At 50.1% G+C, this 20876-nt stretch overlaps 1 protein-coding gene across 1 annotated transcript; it reads right to left on the bottom strand.

The window, feature by feature from the left end:
* Positions 1–378: 378 nt before the first annotated feature.
* CHRNB2 (cholinergic receptor nicotinic beta 2 subunit) lies at positions 379–12152 on the bottom strand. The gene is made up of 6 exons (XM_005898653.2): positions 11908–12152; positions 10469–10614; positions 10236–10280; positions 9715–9824; positions 7989–8958; positions 379–4318 (listed from the first exon to the last, which is right to left on the bottom strand). Exons 1-6 carry the CDS (start codon positions 11969–11971, stop codon positions 4148–4150), a joined length of 1506 nt encoding a protein of 501 aa, XP_005898715.1. The 5' UTR covers positions 11972–12152; the 3' UTR covers positions 379–4147.
* Between the last annotated feature and the right edge of the window lie 8724 nt (positions 12153–20876).

The following is a 20876-nucleotide window of genomic DNA, read 5'->3' as shown; positions in this document are numbered from 1 at the left end:
CCTGGGTCAAACCCGTGCTCCAGGAGCAGATGTGCCTTGCACACAGCCATATCTATCTACAGGAGGCCGGGCCTCACCTCTGCCCTGTCCCCCAGGGCCCCTTTTCACAAAGGACCTCTCCAGGAGCTATTTCTGGGCTCTGTCTACTCCAGGCCAAGCCTTATCTTTTCCATCTGATGAATGGACTTGTCAGGCCACCCATCACAGTCATTGGTTACCACTGACTTTTTCTTCAGACTTTTTAATGTTTTTAACCTCTCATGGATCCAAGTTCCCCAGTATTCTCCCTTTTCCTCTTATTCACCAACCCTGGCCCGTGAGGATCTCCCCACCCCCACTCTCAAGGATTACAGAGAGAGAAGACATCTTTGGAAACAACTTTATGAGAATCTTGAGTTCCTATTGAGTCTGGCCTGGAGTGGGCTAGACCAGTGCAAATGTTTCAGGAGCAGATGGGGTGGCCAAGGCCAGTGTGGGGGAAGACGGGGACACAGCAGCTGGGTGAGGTGTCCTAATGATTCCTAGACCAACAGTCCCGTAGGAACCACGTGACTGTCAAACTGATCTCTGAGACTTGTTGGGATGAATACTGAAAGGTGGCTGTTGGTTCTCTGTCTAGTCTCGAGTGGGCGACTGGCTAGCATGAGTTGGCTTGTGAGGGATGCTGTGACGCCAGCACAACTCTGCCTACAAGCAGAAGGTGACAACTAGAACTGAGTCGGGAGGGGATTCGGAGAAGACCCTGATGCCCTTCACTTCCCCCCGCAAGGAAGCCCTTCTTCCAGCCTCAGAGGCCATGAGCATGGACTCTGGGGTCAGTGTGGGATTTCAGGCCAGCACTGCTCACCAGCTATTTCTTGGTCTCTTGGGCCTCATTTTTCTTCTGTCAACAGGGGCCCGTTCCCTGCAGGATTGTTGTGAGGAGTAAAAACAGGGCATCTGAAGCAGCTGGCCCGGAGCAGGCCACTGGTGCACAGCAGCTAATACTGGGGGGTGGCAGGAGATGCAGGACTGGCGACAAGCTGCACACCCTCTCTCTTTCCTTAGGGGGAAATGACCCGCCCTTCCTGCACAGCCAGCCTTCCAGCACAGAAATGCCAGCTGGGTGCTGCCCGTGTCTTATTTGCTTTTAAATCTGCAATAACTTGGGACCAGCTGTTCCAGTATTAGACTCCTCACTGCCAGAAGACTGCCTTCCTCCTGCTGCAGTGCCAGTCATCACAAGCAGAGAGTTTTTCATGCCTTCTTTTCAGATGAAAAATGGTTCTCAGATGGCCTGTGGCCTTCCCGTCTCTGATAGAGACAATCTCAACTGTTAGCTCGCTGCCACCTCCCAAGTCCAGCTTGCTTGGGTTTCCATCCAGTATCTCTCCCTCTCTCTTCATATGCGGGAACCTTCCCCAATCCTGGCCTGGTGCTGAGCTGGGTACCCAGTTCTCTTCAGAGATGCCCATCATGCCCCCCTTCCCCACCCCCCCATAGAAGGGGCCAATGGGCGTCCCTGACAACACCAAGAGGACAGAGGGCCCGTGAGTGGAAGAGACTGGTTCTCCGAAGCTTCTCCATACCCTGAGGGTCAAAGCCTGTACTGAGACGTGGTAACACCTTGCCTGAGCCCTCTTCCCTCCTCTGTCCTCCCCACTGGCAGTCCCCAAGGGCCTGCACCCAGAGATGGAGGGAATGGGACGGCCCCAGGGAACCTGCCTGGCTAACCCTTTCTTCTCTACATTGATCCCTCACACCCTTGCTGCAGTTCTCAGTCAGCTGTCACCCTCAAGTCACAGATGAGGATGAACAAGTTCAGAGTTCAGTGCTGGTACAAGGTCAGGCAGCAGACAACCTCCAGGCCTGGATTTCCCTGTGTGTCAGTGGGGTTCATGGAGAGGAGTCGGACAAGCCGCTCTCTGGCAGCCCCTCTGGCACTGTCGAGTAATTTACTTGGACAACAGCCACTTGCAGCAAGTATTGGAAGCAAGTCCAGCCAGGACAGCAGCTGATGGGGCCTCCCCAGCAGCCCTGGCCCTGGCAAGGAGCCCGGGAGAGCTGGGCAAGAAGGCCTCAGGTCAGCACCTTCCCCTTCAGAGGGAGAGTTCCTTTTCAATAGCTGTTCCAGGTTCTGGGATGTTTCCTTGGGGCTGTGAGTTCAAGGTGGGTCCAGGGATAATACAGGCAACTGTCCATCTGCTGTTTCGAGAAGGGAGTCTCCGTACTGCCAAGACACTCACCCCCCAGAAGAGATGTCTGCTGGCCCATTCTGGCAGGAGGGGAGATGCACACCTCATGCAGCTGCTGGTTTAACGTCTGGATGGTTCCTCTACAGCCAGCACGGGACTAGATCTCCGGGGGGCTGAGCACACACCTGCATCAGGAGGCCAGAGCCAGAGCTCAGCCCAGGAATGGAACAAATCTTTGCTGAAGGGGCTCCAGAAGGCTGTTAGGCTCACCCCAGCACCCCCTGTGTGGCATCTCTCCAGCCCCAGCCCTGTTTCAGGGGGCTATTTCCTCCAGCGTAAGGGTAGGTCTGGGAGGAAGACTGACGTAACAGGCAGCTGAGCCCATGCCTACCAGCTGTGCCTGCCTCTCAGACGACCCCCCGAGCATCTACTCTACACCAGGTGCAGCGCTGGGCTTTTTCACAGACATCACGCCTTCCTCAAAGCAGCCCCACGAAGAGGGGTTGCCCAGTCTATAGATGAGGAAGCTGAGGCCTAGCCAGACTTGCTGAGGATGGCTGAGAGTAAGTGGCAGGGCACCCAGACTCTGCTCCTTGGCCGGCACTCTGCACTTACGCTGCATCTCCCCACCTCCTCGGTGCCTGCAGAAGCAGGCGTCCAGCGGGACTCCAGAGAAGAGCATGGTGTGTCAGGCAGGTGCCTTAGGTGCCCTTGGCAGACAGCCCCGTGTGACCTGCTGGCTGAGCCCATGTTGGGACCACAAATCGGAGCTGGTCATGTGATGGGAGCTGGGCCTGATGATCCCTTAAGAGGCCTGTTTCCCGGGCTCATAGGCCAGGGGAGCCCCTGGGAGAAGCGTCAGGATACAGCCTCCAGGGCACGCTCTCTGCAGTCTGCTGTGCAGACCTGTCCTTCCCAAGTTCTGCAGCAGCCTAGCTCAGGTTTGGTTGGGAGGAGGAAGGGGAGGAGCCAGAGCAGGAAGGATGGAGCCAGGAATAGAAGGACGGGAAGCAGGAGCCGTGCTGATGTGGCAGAGCTCTGGCCATTCACACCCTGCTTGGCTGGCCTCCACAGCCAGCCCTCTCCTGCCCAGCCTGCTCTGCTGCGGGCAAAAGGGCTGGGTCTGCTGAAAGCTAACATCTTTAGTTTACTTACTCCAGCAACCAGTCTGTTCAAATTGCATGCGGGGTAGGGGGTGGGGAGGAGGGGGAGGAACAGCCTGTGAACCTGAACTCATACAGTTTGAGAATTTAGCCTTTACACTCCAAGTAGGTCACCCAAAGATTGCGAACTCAGAGGCTCCCCTAATACCAAATCTTGCTCCCACGCCCTGGCCTGAATAAGAAAGGAAGTCTAGGGAGAATCCTTCACTGGGAGAAAGGGACCTGGGGCTGAGCACTGGGCTGCATAGAAATGAGGGGCTGTGGGGCAAGAAGTCTCCCCCAGGACTCTGACCTCAGTGCCAGGCTAACATCTGAGCAGGAGCCCTGGCCACTGTGAGGCCCACCCAGTCCGCTGCTGTCCAGTTAAGCGAGGACAGACCTCAGGTCACACCCAGACCCCTCTCCCCCTCGGGTCTCCCTTCTGAGCTGCATGGTCTCAGGCCAGCCAGCACAGAGTCGGAGCCCCTGTCCCACCACCCCCTGCTCCTGCACAGCCCTTTTCCATGACTTGGAGGCAGCCAATGACTTCACTCCGTCCTCCACTTCTCAGCCTTCATCCTTCAGCAGCAACACTATTGCCTGAGCTGGTCGAAGAGGAGGAGAGCCGCCAGGGCACCACGCAGTTGGTCCAGCCTCCAGGTTAGCGCTGGCTGGGTGTGGGGGGAGGTGGGGGAGGGAAGGGGTTCCAGGTGACGCGAAAGATGGGTCTGTGGGGGCAGCACCCCTCTTTCTGGTGGTTCACTCATCTCTCCTCCACCCAAAACTACTGTCCAACAGAGGGGCTGAAGGAGCATGGAGCTGGGGAGGGCCTCACTTGGAGCTGGGAGCCGAGTGGTCTGCGTGGAGGAAGGTGGCAGTGGCGTAGTTCTGGAAGAGAGGCTGCAGGAACATGCCGATCGTGCCAAAGACACAGACGAAGACAAAGATCCAAAGGAACAGGCGGTCAATCACCATGGCAACATACTTCCAGTCCTCACTCACCTGGAGAGAGGAAGGGTAGGAGACCCGGTATCAGTCACATAATACAGGAAGGGCCTGGATCGGGTATAAGCAACTTCCATCACACATCACTTGACCCCAGAGCGACCGTTCCAAAGTTCAGCTTCAGTCTTGCCTGCTTAAAAGCCTCCAGTGACCCCAGTGCCTTCAGCAGCCACCCAAACTCCCAAGTCTAGAATCAAGAGCATCCATGACAAATACGAGCCAACATTTATCTTCTTCCAAGTCCAACTCAGACTTACCAAACTCGTCTGCCCTCCCAGGTCTCTGTGCCTCTGGGTTTCCTCTCAGTCTGGAATTCCAGTCCTCCCTATCTCTACTTGTGAGCTCCTACACATCTTTCAAAGCCTAAATCAAAATGTCACCTCTTCTATGACGCCTTCTCTGATCCCCCGGATCAGGATGAACCTCTGTTTCCTCTGGGGTTCCCTCAGCATTATCTGTGCTGCGCTGTGCTTAGTCAACTACTCAGTCGTGTCCGACTCTTTACAACCCCATGGACGGTAGCCCGCCAGGCTCTTCTGTCCATGGGATTCTCCAGGCAAGAATACTGGAGTGGGTTGCCATACCCTCCTCCAGGGGATCTTCCCCACCCAGGGATTGAACCCAGGTCTCCAGCCTTACAGGGGAGATTCTTTACCGTCTGGCCACCAGGGAAGCCCAGTATTTTTACTCCACCGTATTGTCAGTTCAATTCATATGCCTGTCCTCTCCTCCCTCCCCGACTCCCACCCCAACTGAAGCTATGAGCCTGTAAACTACAGGGGCCTGATCTGACTCATTTTTGTAATCCCAGCATCTCAAACACAGAGTTCCAGTAAATGAGTGTTGAACTAGTGAATGAATGGCTGCCCTGCAGGCCTCACTCCTTATATAACTGCCTGGGAGCCCCTTCCAACAGCCCCAGGATGTGAGGACTGAGTCTCAGATGCCAATAAACCCATCCAGAAGAGAATAACCACTGTGTTTGGGAGCCAGTCACAGGCTCTGCATGAGAGCTGGCCTCCACTCAGAGCCATTCCACTTGTGTCTGAGTCTGGACCTTGGCACACATGTCCACCTGTAACCTTGTGCCTCCGGTGTACCTGGCACCCTACTGGGCACTGGGGATGTGAGAGAGCAAGACAAACACATCCTGCAGTTCAGTCTACTGAGGGAGATGAACACAAAATAAGTAAAAATAATAATTACACCCTTTTGGGTGCTTGAAAGTGAAAGTTAAGTCGTGTCCAACTCTTTGCGACCCCATGGACTGTAGCCTATCAGGCTCCTCCATCCATGGGATTTTCCAGGCAAGAGTGCTAGAGTGGATTGCCATTTCCTTCTCCAGGGGATCTTCACGACCCAGGAATCGAACCCAGGTCTCCCGCACTGCAGGCAGACGCTTTACCGTCTGAGCCACCAGGAAACAAAGGCCAGAGAAATGGAGGGGGAGATATCATTCAGGGTATGATTTGGGGAGGCCTCTTTGAGGGAGTAATATCTTAAGTGAAGATCTGATAAGTGACAAGAAGCCAGCTATATCAGGAATAAATTGAAGAAGGAACCAGACAAACCCAAACTGTGGTGGTGGTGGTTTAGTTTCTAAGTCATGTCCAACTTGCAAACTGAGGGACCTTCAATTGGCCTGGGCCCTTCAAAAATGTCTATGCCATGAAACACAAAGCTAAGGAACTGTTCCAGAGTGAAGCAAACAAAAGAGACAGGACAACCAAGTGCAATTCAAGATCCTGGACTGAGGTGGAGGAGATGGTACAAAGGATATTACTGAGACAATTAAAAAAATTTTAGTATGGACTTTATATCAGATAAAGGTATTGATGCTAATTTCCTGAATTTGATCACCAGGCCTGGGTTATAGAAGACAATATCTCTGTCCTTGGGAGAGAAAAGCTGGAGTATTTGGGATAAAGGGTCACTTACTCTCAACAATAGGGCAAAAATTAATAATAGTAATAATTTTTAAAAGGGAAAAAAAAAAGGGCATTCCAAGCAGATGGACCAGTATGTGCAAAGGTCTTGAGGCAGGAAAGAGCTTAGCTTGCTTAGAACAAGCGTCAGATAAGCCAGTGACCTGAGCTGTGGAGAGATGACACGTGGTGAGCAGGGGACATTGTTTGGATGGAGAAGCACAAGAACTGAGTCAGGGAGACCATCAGAATCCCCTGCCCTGGGCCAGGCAAGAGCTGATGGAGGCACAGCCAGGGAGGCAGCATGGAGATGGTGAATGAAGGATGAAGCTGAGAATGATTCTGGAGGTTGAGCTCACAAGACAGAACTTCTGATGATTTGGATGGTGGGGGAGATAAGAAAGACAGGCATCGAGGATCACTCCAGGCTTCTGGTCTAAACCATTGGGTGGATGGTGATGTCATTTACTGAAGGATGGGGAGATGAGAGGAGGAGCAAGTTGGTGGTGGGGATGTAAATCAAGCACTCAGTTTTGGACATGTTAAGTTTGAGATGCCTGTGAAACATCCAAGTAGGTCATTGTGTCCTCATCACCTAGCTCAGTAAATGCACATTACATGCGTTTGCTGCAGTGGGGGAGGCAGAGACAGTGGCACAGCCAGCTGAGCCCCTGCACCACCAGCATTCCCCACTTGGCCTCAGCCACCTCTGAGCCTCTAGCCCCATCCTCTCTTGCCTCGGTCCCTCTCATCTTCCATCAGGACCATAACCTGCTTCCTGGCTCAAGCCCCAGCTCCTGCCCTCCCAAGGGACAGAAACACTAGGCTCTGGAGCATCCCACCCCTCACAAACGATAATGCAGGAGCCCACCCTTCCTTACTCCCCAGGCCAGAATGACTGCATCCCAGTGGGAACATGGCCAGTTATCATGGCAACAGTTGAGCCGCAGCCTGGAACCAGCCACGTGATTAAAGACTGCTGAATAGGGCCAGCCACAACCCCAAGTGAGGGGAAGTCAACCCCTCATCTTCCCCACTCCTCATCCCCTGGTTCAGTGTTCAAGGAGTCCCCTTCAGGTAGAGCCACTGCAGAAAAGGCCGTGTGTGCAGAAAGCTCTGGGCAGGTCTTGGAAGCCCTGGCCTTCACCTGCCTCCACCTCCATAAATATTTCACAAGGCCATTCCCTGAGAATTCAGAAGAGAAGGAAACGGATATTGATTTGGGGTTCTGTCCTCTTCCCAGTGGCCGGTGGAGCCACCTAACCACCCCAACACCTCCCATACACACTTTCTACTGCCCTCAATTTTGCCCCCAACACGGGGCACCCCAAGGATTCATCCTCATTTGTGCAAAGAGCTGCAGGTTAACAACATGGTCTTGGGAACACAAGCGGCAGAGAGGGTCTCTGGGGACACAGCCACAGGACAGCTGCAAACCCACAAGGGCCTCCTCCCCTTTGTGGCCACCTTTCCAAAACTAACGACACTAAGGATGCCCCAGCCGAGGCATTTCCCTCCGAATGCTAGTACTCGGGAAGCAGCAAGGTCATCCTGGACCAACGGCGACTTAGGCGGCGCCACCTCCCAGAAGCCAAAGGAGAGGCTGCGCCAGCACCCAGGCCCACAGCCCCAGACCAGACTCGCATTGTCGGCATCCTGCACTCCGATTAGCTTTGTCTGCGGAGCTTGTGAGGGGCCCTGCAGCCCCGCATCCCATGCCCGAGTCCCTGAGCTGCACTCACGCTCTGGTCGTCGTCCTCACTCCGCATATGATCTGCGATGAAGCGCACGCCGTCCACCGCCTCCCGGAGGCCGCAGCCACACGGCCCCCTGGCGCGCCCGGGGCCTGCTGCCGGCGCCGGCTCCGAGCCGAAGGCCCCAGCCAAGCCCTGCACCGACGCGCGGTTGACGAAGCACGTGCAGGAGTCGGCCCCCAGGGCCTCGCGGAAGAGAGCGCCGGCTCCCTCTCGCTCGCGCTGGCGCCGCCGCAGGCGAAGGCGTTGGCGGGCGCAGCGGTGGCGCGGCTGCTGCATGAACAGCAGCGTGGGCAGCTTCTCCAGGAAGACGACCTTGACCCAGGGCGCCATGGTGTGCGTGGTGGGTGAGCGGTGGTGCACGTTGAGCACGCACACGCTGGTGACGATGGAGAAGGTGACCAGCACCATGGTGAACATGAGGTACTTGCCGACTAGCGGAACGTCAAGGGAGGTGGGCGGCACGATCTTAGAGATAAGCAGCAGGAAGACTGTAAGCGCCAGCAGCACGGAGATGCAGAGCGTCATCTTCTCACCGCAGTCAGACGGCAGGTAGAAGACGAGGATGGCTAGAGAGGTGATGAGGACGCAGGGGATGATGAGATTGATGGTGTAGAAGAGTGGCTTGCGACGGATGATGAAGTCGTATGTGATGTCCACGTAAGTGGAGTCATCCGGGTTCTCGTTGCGTCGGCCGGGCAGCGCCACTATGTCCCACTCGCCGCTGGGTGTGAAGTCGTCCAGGTTGGCCACATCACTCTTGAGCACCAGGTCGATCTCAGTGCGGTCGTAGGTCCACGAGCGGAACTTCATGGTGCAGTTCTGCTGGTCAAACGGGAAGTGCTTTACCTCGATCTTGCATGCGCTCTTGTAGATGGCAGGCGGCAGCCAGAAGATGCTGCCATCATAGGAGACCACCGCATTGGAATAGAAGGACACCTCGTACATGCCGTCGGCACTGCCAAGGGATGGCACAGTCAGCCCTGACTTAAGCATGCCTCCACCCCATCCATCCACCCGGCCCAGAGTGGGAAGAGAGGAAAGCCAAAGGGAGGTATGGGAAGAGGGAGATAGGAAGGACCAGGAATTAATAAGCAAGAAGGGGATGTGGGTGGGTTGGTGGGGAGAAGAGGTGTCCTGGTCAGAAGGCCTGAGGGGCCCCTCTGTTACTTGTCATTCACTGTATAAGCCCGTTGGTCCACATGAAGATGGAGAAGTTGGGGGAGCCAGGAAGCTCAGAGTGAGGAGCCCAGAGCAATGGAGAGGGACAGGGGCAGGTGGGAACAGGAGATGGTACCTAGAGCCTAGGGACTAGTGGCTTTGGGTCTTGGAGGTAAGATGGCTTATTGTAGGAGAGCAGATGGAACCTGGGGGAGAAACTCGGACCTCCAAGGTCTTTGATTCTTACCATTTCTCCAGGAAAGCCTATTTTTTAATCAGTTTGTACACTGGGGACTGTCAGTCCTTGTTTGTGTCACACCGCAGCTCCAAACACTGGGAGTCCTAATTGACTGGGAGGGACCTGGCCATGACCCAAGTTACCTTGGCTGTCCACACTATACCTCACTGGTTTGGGTTTGTCCATCTGAGTAGTGACTTGTCTGTGCCAATGAAAAGTCCCTTCTCTCCCCCAGCATGAGCTAATTTACTTTCTCTAAGACCTGAGCACTCTCAAGTTCTCCTCCAGCCTTCCCATCCCTCCAGGGTCACCTACTTGTTGTATAGGACCACATCTGGGAGCCAGATGTGTTTGGAAGGGAGCCGAACTTTCTTCATGTTGTCAAATTCCTCAGGCTTCCAGGTGAGGCGATAATCCTCCCACTCCTGGGAAAGGGAAAGAGGGAGGCAGCACCAATCTCTGCCCTGGGAGGGGCTCAAGGTCAAGGACAGAGACAAGAGGAGGCCTATTTGGCTTAAAGTTTTTAAAAGTCATTGCATTGCCACCGTGACTTCTCGGCCCAGCAAAAGTGGCTTCTCATTTAATTTGCATAGCCAAGCCAAGATATTAGAATCTACGTTTTGTGAATGAGAAAATGAATCTTGCAGTGTTTGACATATTCAAAGTTAACAGAGCTGGTGAGTAGAAGAACCAAGACTCATATCCAGTTATTTAAGATCCCGAGGTCTATACCTTTCTGCCTCTCTTGAGGAGATTCAAAGAGGGAAAAGCACATGCAAAAAAAAAAAAAATGGAGGAAAGAGACGCCCAGAGGTGTGGGCAGGAAGAACTCTAACCTGAGTCAGCCAGACATTGGTGGTCATGATCTGCTCCCGCTCATGCTGCAGGAAAGAGAAGCTGCTGAGAAGTGCCCCCCCGCCACCGTCCCTCAAGTCTGTGGGCCCCCTACACAACCCAGGCTCCTTCCCCCACCTGCCCAAGCCTTGGGGACTCCAGGAGAATTATTGCAAACATATTATGGCTATGCCAATTTCAGTAGCTGGGCAGAGAGCTTGGGACCCCCACTCACCACACTGATGAGCTGGGCTAGTGACACCATGAGCTGTACTGTCACCAGCTCAGAGCCATTGGTGGCTGGGCGGATAAGTTTGTTGTAGCGGGAAGGATCCAGGAGATGCTCTACCAGCCGCTCTTCTGTGTCTGTACCCCAGACTCCTGGGCAGGGGAGTGGGGTGGGGGGCAAGAGGTAAGTACACAGCAAGGAGGGCCCACCCAGGATCCCGCTCTCCCTAGGCAAGTGGGACAACCTAGGCCCAAATAGGAAGCTGTAGTTTCCCACAGCCCATCCCTAAGAAGATAGCAAAATGCTTAGGCTGCCCCCATGGAAGCCCCTCATATAGCTTCCCACAGCTCATCCCCAAGAAGACAGCAAAATTCTTAGGTTGCCCCCATGGAAGCCCCTCATAGAGAAGTCCCTGTCTGAGATCACTGACCAAGAAGCCCAGACAGTCCCCCAACACCCTCCCACTAAAAACCCATTCTTCAAGGATCAGTGGAGACCCTGCTCTTCCTGCAAGTTCTCAGAGGATGATTTCAAAAGGTTTGAAGTTTCTGTTTCCATGGTTTCTTCTAGAAGATATCTACAGTTCAAGGAGGGTTTTAGAGGGTAGTGAAAGGAGAAGAGTTATATGTGTCCCACCGTACGGCCTTTCTTCTCAGTCAGCGCCCATCTCTGTGTACAAGTAATGTTATGCGCCTCTCCATGTGACTGGCTGTGACCCCCTCCCCGAAAAGGTATTGGGTTGGAGTAGAATAATTGGGCTACCTGAGCTGTGTGGGACAGGGCATATATTTAGCCTCAAGTTCCACACATACAGGAGCTCACCTCTCATGAGATTGCAGGCAGATGTGGAAAGCTCATTTGGTTGTATATTCCTTTTGTACCTGCCCCACCACACACTATCTCCTGCAACCCTGCACGAACGCACCCCCACATCCTCAGAGACCCCTCCCTGGCCCTTAGCCTGGCAGAGCTTCTGCCCTTCCGAGTCTCCCGTCCACCCTCCAAGAGAGTTGAGAAGTTGCTTGTTTCCGTTTCCTGCCTTGCCCCTGTGGAGTGAGCAAAATCAGGAGCCCAATATGAGGGACAGGAAATGATGGAGAGCCAAGTAAGGGGGCTGAACCAGGTAGATTTTCTTGAGATAATGGCTCACTGGAAGTTAAATAGCAATTCAGCTGCAATCAGAGTCTCCCCTTCCTGCCACCCCAGAAATCCTAGGGAGATCCCTTCCTTCCTCTCTGTACCCACACCCTCCCCACCACCACTGCCCAGGTTGCCCTCTCTTCTCCGCATCACCTCGAGCAAGTCCTTCTCCCAGTTCAGTCTCCCAGGTACTCCCAGCTTTCCTGGGGGTCTCTCCCCTAATCCCCAGCAGACTTCCCACCATAGGGATCCCTCCCTTACAAATGCGAGCCTGAGTGAGACAGAGCGTGGCGACTTGTCCTTACCTGAGCACAGTCCGAGGAGGCCAAAGCTGAGGAGCATCGCCTTGAGACCAGAGAGCCAGGCCATGCCTCTGGCATAGCTCGCCGGCTCGCCTAAACGTGCCAGAGCGCGCCCCAGGCTGGAAGGCCGCGGGCGGGGCTCTGTCCGTGGTGCTGAAGCCGCTCCTGAGCCGCCCGCGCCGGGCGGGAGCGGAGCCCAGGGTGTGCTCACAGCCTTTGGTGCTGCCGTGATAATCTCCACGGCAGTTCCTCGGGCTCCAAGAGCGAGAAGGAACCCGCTTCTCGCTTATCCCGGTCTGAGCAGGCGGAGGCTTTTCCGGCTGTTCTTCCAGGGAATACAATTGGGACGTTGAGAGGGAGGAGTCTCCGCCCCGGAGGCGGAAGCGCCAGAGCTCAGAATAAAAAGGGTCCCTGGTTGGGGTATTCTGCTGGTCCTGCTTAGTTAGAGTGTGCGTGAGGCGGAATAAGGGTGGCTCACCCGACGGTGGAGGAGTTCTGAAACCCCAAAGTTGGGGCAGGACCTGGAAGGGTCTGAAAAGGCTCAGGAAGAAAGCGCAAGTAAGACAAACAGGTCAGGACCGGGTAAGCAACCGGGACCAAGGGCCAGACTGAGGGGGAGTGGGAGTCAAAAAGAATTTCTGGGTCCCACCTTCCTTTTTTTCTCTTACCAAACCCAAATGCTCCTGCTTCCTGGGAAGGCTGAGGATGCAGCCAAGACAATGCACTTAGGCCCTTAGAGAATGAGACAGAGGACTGTAGGTTTGCTATTTTAAGAAAGCAAACAATTTGGAGTCTAGAAACAGGATCCCCTTATCTGTTCCCTTCCATACCTCCACAGAAGGCATCCAGGGGATCTAAGGTGGGGACATGTGGACATCTCCTGAAAAGAAGGTGACCTTCAAGAGTGGAAGGGTAAGTGGCCCTTATCAATTAGCCTTTCTCACCCACATTCTGTTCCTCTCCAGTCTTTGACTTCTGTGTGACAAGGGGGAATCAGAGGATGATTTCATAGAGACCAGCCCAAGAATGAAGCTAACACAAAGGAAAGCAAAGATGAGACAGAGGTGTCAAAACTCAATGACATCTTTGATCTTAAAAGCCCCGAACTTTTAACTTCTGAGCCAATAAAGGCTTCCCTTTTTCCCTAGGTGGATTTTTTTCAGTTTCAACCAAAAGATTCCTGACTAAAGCAGCCTTATCATACATCAAGGCACTGTCTTGTTCCATCTCTGCTTACTTCTTCAACCTCCTCTGGGCCAGTACCCGCAGCCCTGCACTCCTCGTGGTAATGTCTTTATTTATTTATTTTTGAAATAAACCTTTTCTTTTTCTTTCATTTTTAAATTTATTTGGCTGCACTGGGTCTTCATTGCTGCATGTGGGATCTTAGCTATGACATGCAGTATCTGGTTCCCTGACCAGGGATGGAACCTAGGCCCCCTGCATTGGGAGCACTAAATCTTAACTACTGGACCCATCCTCCATGCTTCAGGACCTTTTAAACATGCAGTTCCCTTGATTCTGTTTTCACCCATTTCCCATCAGCCACTTTCTACTTTGAACACCTGGCAGAAACATCAGTTCCTTAAGGAAGCTATGCCTGACCAAAGATTAGGTCAGGTGCCCTGAGACATGTTTCCAGAGGATGATAAATGAGTAAATAAATCAATCTAAGGTGGTAGCTATCTCTCCTCCTAGATTTTGAACCCAGCACAGTGCCTGGCATATTGTGAGGGTTCAACAAATAAGCCAAAGGGCTGGTACAGGACTGAAATCTTTTAACATGTAGAGAAAAATTCCTCTCTAAAAGCTCAGCCAAAAGCAACTTATATACATGTACCTAGTTTCTGGAATTGAGAAGGAAAAGCAAAACAAGTATCAGCAAAGGGCTAGAGACGATGTGGGAGTACTACAGTCTCCATAAGGTGCGTGGAAAGAAAGTGAAAGTGTTAGTCGCTCAGTCGTGTCCGACTATCTGCGACCCCGTCGTCTGTCCTTGGAATTCTCCAGGCAAGAATACTGGAGAGAATTGTCATTCCCTTCTCCAGGGGACCTTCCCGACTTGGGGATAGAACCTGGGTCTCTTCCATTGCAGGCAGATTCTTTACCATCTGAGCTACCAGTGAAGCCCAAAGCATGTGGAACTGGCCATAAATCTGCACCACAAGGTCCAAGGCATATACATGTACAAACATGTTATCATCTCTTAAGAATTTAAGAAATCTGAGAACCAAGGAAAGAAGTGGAGAATAAAAGCCTCACAGAAAAGAGAAGGAATGCGTGTAGTCACTCCACTTGGGAAAAGAGTCAAAGGTGGGAAGAAGACTTCCCTCCCCGCCCCCTCTGCCTTCAACAATTCAGATTGACTGTTGGGTATCTACTGTATAGTTATCAAAGACGCGGTGATCAAAAAGACTTAGTTAGTCCCAGCTACTAAGGAGATCACGGTTTGGTGGCAAAGACTTGTGACACCATGTGGTGGCTGATCTAGAAGAGTGAAAACAAGGTGCTTTGGAAGTTTGGGTGAGAGAGGAGTTCATAGTGCCTGAGAGCCCGGAAGGGGTAGAGATGAAAGTTGAGATTTGAAAGATGAGAAAGCCAATAAGACAAAGGTGGCTAAAAGGCATTTCAAACTCCTAGAAGAGAGGGACGCGGAGTTTTCCACGTAGATAGTGCTCAGTCCTTTCCTCTTGCAGTGAATGCTGGGTGACAGAAGAAGGCTGCAAAAGTCTTCTTTTATGAAAATCTCTTTCTGGAGTGGTTGCTTGTCTCTGTATTGACAGACTGGAAAGTCATTTGCTTGCTTGAGGCCCTTGGTCACTCCCTGATGCTCCTTTCTGGTCAGTTCGGGCAGCCTGTTCACCTTGGCCTCTACCTTTTCTTTTCAAATTTCTCAGCTTTTATTCCGAGTCCTCTGAGCACAACCACCCAGTGGTGGAGGAGATCTGGAACACCCTTCCTGCCTCCTTCATGTCTGCACACACACGCCTCCCATACCCACCAGGAAGAGAGGACAAGCCCAGAACAACACAAGGTGATGGATACATGTAGGAGTATCAGTCCTCAGGCAAAACAGTGAACAGGCAAGGTTTTGGTGGGACACACCCAAGGCCTCTGATGGTGAGGAACATTTCTTTTGAAAGGTATAACAGTGTTCAGTTTAGTCACTCAGTCGTGTCTGACTCTTTTCGAACCCATGGACGGCAGCACGCCGGGCATACTTGTCCATCACCAACTCCCAGAGCTTACTCAAACTCATGCCCATCGAGTCACTGATGCCATTCAATCATCTCATACTCTGTCGCCCCCTTTCTCTTCCTGCCTTCAATCTTTCCCAGCATCAGGGTCTTTTCCAGTGAGTTAGTTGTTTGCATCAGGTGCCCAAAGTATTGGAGTTTCAACTTCAGCATCAGTCCTTCCAATGAATATTCAGGACTGATTTCCTTTAGGATTGACTGGTTTGATCTCCTTGCAGGCCAAGGGACTCTCAAGAGTCTTCTCCAATACCACAGTTCAGAAGCATCAATTTTTCAGCACTCAGCTTTCTTTATAGTCCAACTCTCACATCCATACGTGACTACTGAAAAAACCATAGCTTTGACTAGCCGGACCTTTGTTGGCAAAGTAATGTCTCTGCTTTTTAATATGCTGTCTAGGTTGGTCATAGCTTTTCTTCCAAGGAGCAAGCATCTTTTAATTTCATGGCTGCAGTCACCATCTGCAGTGATTTTGGAGCCCAAGAAAATAAAGTCTGTCACTGTTTCCATTGTTTCCCTATCTATTTGCCATGAGATGATGGGACCAGATGCCATGATCTTAGTTTTAAGATTTTTAAGATTGTTGAGTTTTAAGCCAACTTTTTCACTCTCCTCTTTAACTTTCATCAAGAGGCTCTTTAGTTCCTCTTCGCTTTCTGCCATAAGGGTGGTATCATCTGCATATGTGAGGTTATTGATATTTCTCCCAGAAATCTTGATTCCAGCTTGTGCTTCATCCAGTCCGGTATTTTGCATGATGTACTCTGCATATAAGTTAAATAAGCAGGGTGACAATATACAGCTTTGACGTACTCCTTTCCCGATTTGGATCCAGTCTGTTGTTCCATGTACAGTTCTGTTGTTTCTTGACCTGCATACAGATTTCTCAGGAGGCAGGTCAGGTGGTCTGGTATTCCCATCTCTAAGAATTTCCCACAGTTTGTTGTGATCTGCACTGTCAAAGGCTTTGGCGTAGTCAGTAAAGCCGAAGTAGATATTTTCTGGAACTCTCTCGCTTTTTTGATGATCCAGTGGATGCTGGCAATAACATTACAATGTTATTTCTCTATTTAAGAGACTTTAAGTTTAAAACTTTATTACCAGAGTAATACAAATCTATGAAGAGCAGTTGGAAAACACAAATTAGCAAAACACAAACTATATTCATAATCTTACCTCTTAGGGAAAAAAACAGTTTGCATTTCATATATATCTGAGTATATGTGTGCATATATATATATATATACACCCAATTATATATGTGTACTTAGATATAACTGTCTTCCCAGGTAGCACTAGTGGTAAACAACCTGCCTGCCAATGCAAGAGATGTAACAGATTTGGGTTCGATCCCTAGGTCGAGAAGATCCCCTGGAGGAGGAAATAGCAACCCACAGCAGTATTCTTGCCTGAAGAATCCCATGGACAGAGGAGCCTGGCGGGCTACAGTCCACAGGGTCACAGAGAGTTGGACACGACTGAAGCAACTTAACATGTTCACTTAGATACACATGCAAAAAGCATATCAATTATAAGTGTTCAACTAAATAAAATTTCACATGTACACAGCCTTGTAACTCCCATCCAGATTTTTAAAAAGAGAGAATGTTAGCAATATCCAGAAGTCCCCCACTATATTCCCTGCCAGGCATTATTCCATCTTCTTCAAAAACAGGGGGAAGGAGGAATAGAGAGTGGCCCCCTAACAGGCGCTGCTTGAAGTTCCAGAATTAGAGAGAGGCAATGGTTACCCAACGTTGTGAATGTAGTACATGTCACTCAACTGTACACTTTTAAATGGTTAAAATGGTAAATTGTATGTTATGGGTAATTTCTAACAATTTTTTTTAATGACCAAAAAAGTAAATACTATTCTGACATAACAACAGAGATTAACTTTGCCTGCTGAATTTTATATAAATAGAATCATAATCTTTTGTATTTTTTTTCAATAGTGAGAATCAAGGGCATTGTTGAATGCAGTTGTAGCTCATCATCTTCATTGCTGTAGAGTGTTCCATTGCATAAATGCACCACTGTTTATCCATTTCACCACGGATAGATATTTGGGTTGTTTTCTATTTCAGACTATTAAAAACAACACCACTCTGAACATTCTTGTTCATGTTTTTAGTATACAAATATATGTTTCCATCTACTTATTAAAAAGGAGCACACTGTAAAATAGCTTTGTGACCTTCGTTTTTAATTTATTTATTTTGGGCTGCACCAGGAAGCTTGTGGGATCTTAGTTCCTTGTCCAGGGATTGAACCCCAGGCCCATGGCAGTGAATGCACTGAGTCCTAACCACTAGACTACCAAGCAATTCCCACAGCCTTCACTTTTCATGTACTGTTTCTGAAACCTCTCCGCATCAATATTTGATAACTATTTTAAGATAGTTTTATATCTATTTGATCAAATATTTGATAACTATTTTTAATAGCTGCATAGTATCCCATTATGGGTAAATGTTGCACACACCTTTAATAGTTTCCAAGTGAAAATGCTGAGTCAAAGGCTTTTTAAATTTTCTTATTATTTAATCATTTATTGCTGAAATGAGCTCCAGAAGGACTGATACTATTAGAGTGACCCTGGGGCTCCAGGCTAAAGCACCTTTGATCAACACCTCTACAACCTTGCCTGTGCTAACTCCTTCCTTTTCTTCTTCCCTCCTCTCAGTCATTCCTCCTTTGTCTTAGGCCTTTCTGCCCAACCTCCTACTTTAGAACCAGTTCTTTAAAAACATCCCCCCGCCCATTTCCATCTAAGTAACTTCTCTTAATACTTTCACACACTTTCTTGGGAGTTAATCCTGACTATTAGCTCCCTTCAAGACCTTTACCCTCCTTCATCCCTCCTATTGCATTTGTCACATTGTATTACAGTTGATTATATCTGACTCCACTTCATCCATTACTGTGCGTTCCAAAGAGCAATTGGAAAAGGAGTACATCAAGGCTGTATATTGTCACCCTGCTTATTTACCTTCTATGCAGAGTACATCATGCAAAATGCAGGGCTGGATGAAGCACAAGCTGGAATCAAGATTGCCGGGAGAAATATCAATAACCTCACATATGCAGATGATACCACCCTTATAGCAGAAAGTGAAGAGGAACTAAAGAGCCTCTTGATGAAAGTGAAAGAGGAGAGTGAAAAAGTTGGCTTAAAACTCAACTTTCAAAAAACTAAGATCGTGGCATCTGGTCCCATCACTTCATGGCAAATAGATGGGGAAACAATGCAAACAGTGACAGACTTCATTTTCTTGGGCTCCAAAATCACTGCAGCCATAAAATTAAAAGACGCTTGCTCCTTGGAAGAAAAGCTATGACCAACCTGCTGCTGCTGCTGCTAAGTCGCTTCGGTCGTGTCCGACTCTGTGCAACCCCATAGACGGCAGCCCACCAGGCTCCCCCATCCCTGGGATTCTCCAGGCAAGAGCACTGGAGTGGGTTGCCATTTCCTTCTCCAATGCATGAAAGTGAAAAGTGAAAGTGAAGTCGCTCAGTCGTGTCCGACTCATAGCGACCCCATGGACTGCAGCCCACCAGGCTCCTCCATCCATGGGATTTTCCAGGCGAGAGTACTGGAGTGGGGTGCCATTGCCAGACAGCATATTAAAAAGCAGAGACATTACTTTGCTGACAAAGGTCCATCTAGTCAAAGCTATGATTTTTCCAGTAGTCTTGTGTGGATGTGGGAGTTGAACCATTAAGAAAGCTGAGTGCCAAGGAATTGATGCTTTTAAACTGTGGTGTTGGAGAAGACTTTTGAGAGTCCCTTGGACTGCAAGATCAAACCAGTCAATCCTAAAGGAAATCAGTCCTGAATATTCCTTGGGAGGACTGATGCTGAAGCTCCAATATTTTGGCCACCTGATGTGAAAAACTGACTCATTGGAAAAGACCCTGATGCTGGGAAGGATTGAAGGCAGGAGGAGAAGGGGACGACAGAGCATGAGATGGTTGGATAGCATCAGCGGCTTGACAGACATGAGTTTGAGCAAACTCTGAGAGATGGTGATAGACAAGGAAGCCTGGTGTGCTGCAGTCCATGGGATTGCAGAGTCAGACACACTGAGTGACTGAACTGAACTGCACTGAGCAGGAGCAAGAAACACAACAAAGATGATAACATGAGTAGCAGCTGTCATGTGAGAAGCCAGGAATCAAGCCAGGCTCTCCCCACAGGGAACGTAGCTTCTTTGTCTCTGCATCCCCCGTGTTTAATACAGTTCCTTGCAAAAAGTCCTCAGGACGTGTTTGTTGAGTCAGTGACAAAATGCTATGCTTCTGGAAGCAAGTCAAAGGATAAAACTGCTCACTCTGCCCCAAACAAGTGCATCTGTTCACTCTGAAAACACATGACCTTTTGGAGAAAAAAAAATCTTCACAATTCATTTTCCATAGAGCAGCCAGAGTGATCTTTTTTCAAGGCTGTGTGTGTGTGTGTGTGTGTGTGTGCGCCATGCTGCATGTCTAGTTCCCCTACAAGCCATCAAAATCAAACCTGGGCCCACAGCAGTGAAAGCACCAAGTCCTAACCACTCGACCACCATGGAATTCCCCAAAGTGATCTTTTAATATTTTAAATCAGACCATGATACTTACTCCCTGCTTAAAATCTTTCAACTGTTTCCCACTGCACTTTGAATAAAACCCAGCAAATTACTGTGGTCTCTATTCTTCATTGGCCTCATCTCCTGCTCCCTCCTTCTCGTCTTTCACGAGACTCAAGGTATGCTGATCCTCTATTTTTAAAAAAAATCGAGCTCTTACTGTGTGCGCTGGACTGAGCATTTTTCATGTTTTCTCACTTAATCCTCCCAACAATCTTATAAGGTAAGTACTATTATGGTTTCCATGTTACAGATGCTGAAAGAGAAGCATGACAGGCTAAGTAACTTGCTGAAGGTCACACCTTTAGCAACTGACAGCTGGGGTTTGAAGCCCATGATCTCAGCCAGTATATAACGAGCTTCCTGCTTCCAGATCACACTACCTTCGTTCTCAGGGTCTTGGAGGTTGGCTCTCTCTCCTGGAATGCTCTTTACCAGGTCTTCCCAGGCCATCCTTCTCTTCATCAGAGATCAGCTCAAACCCCACCTCCCTAGGGAGACCTTCGCTGACTACTGGACTTAAAATAATCCCCAGTCATTCGCTCCCACATGACCCTACCAGTCTGACAGTCCTCTGGTTATTTTATTCACTTGTTTATTGTATAACTCCTTGCACTTAGAATGTTAGTACCATGAGAACTGGAGTACTGTTTGTCTACTGCTATATATTTATGGTCTTCCCAGGTGGCACTAGTAGTAAAGAATCCACCTGCCAATGCAAGAGAAATAAATAAAGAGAGATTTATTATGCCAGAAATAAATCGAACAAGGGTGTGATCCCCGATCCCTGGTCAGGAAGATCCCCTGGAGAAGGGCATGGCAACCCACTCCAGTATTCTTGCCTGGAGAATCCCCATGGACAGAGGAGCCTGGCAGGATACAGTCCATAGGGTTGCACAGAGTCAGACATGACTGAAATGAGCGAGGGAGAAATGTACTCTGTGCCCAGCACTGTAAGATGTGTTCATCATCTTCCATAGCCCATTTCATCTACACTGACACAGTGATCTACACTGCAAGACAGAGTGTCATACTGTTTTACAGATAAGGAAACTGCATTTCACAGAAATTAAATGACTTTCCCAGG

Source organism: Bos mutus, chromosome 3 (genome assembly GCF_027580195.1).
Source record: "Bos mutus isolate GX-2022 chromosome 3, NWIPB_WYAK_1.1, whole genome shotgun sequence".
Classification (NCBI taxonomy): Eukaryota; Metazoa; Chordata; class Mammalia; order Artiodactyla; family Bovidae; genus Bos; species Bos mutus.
This window is presented reverse-complemented; position numbering and strand designations above follow the sequence as displayed.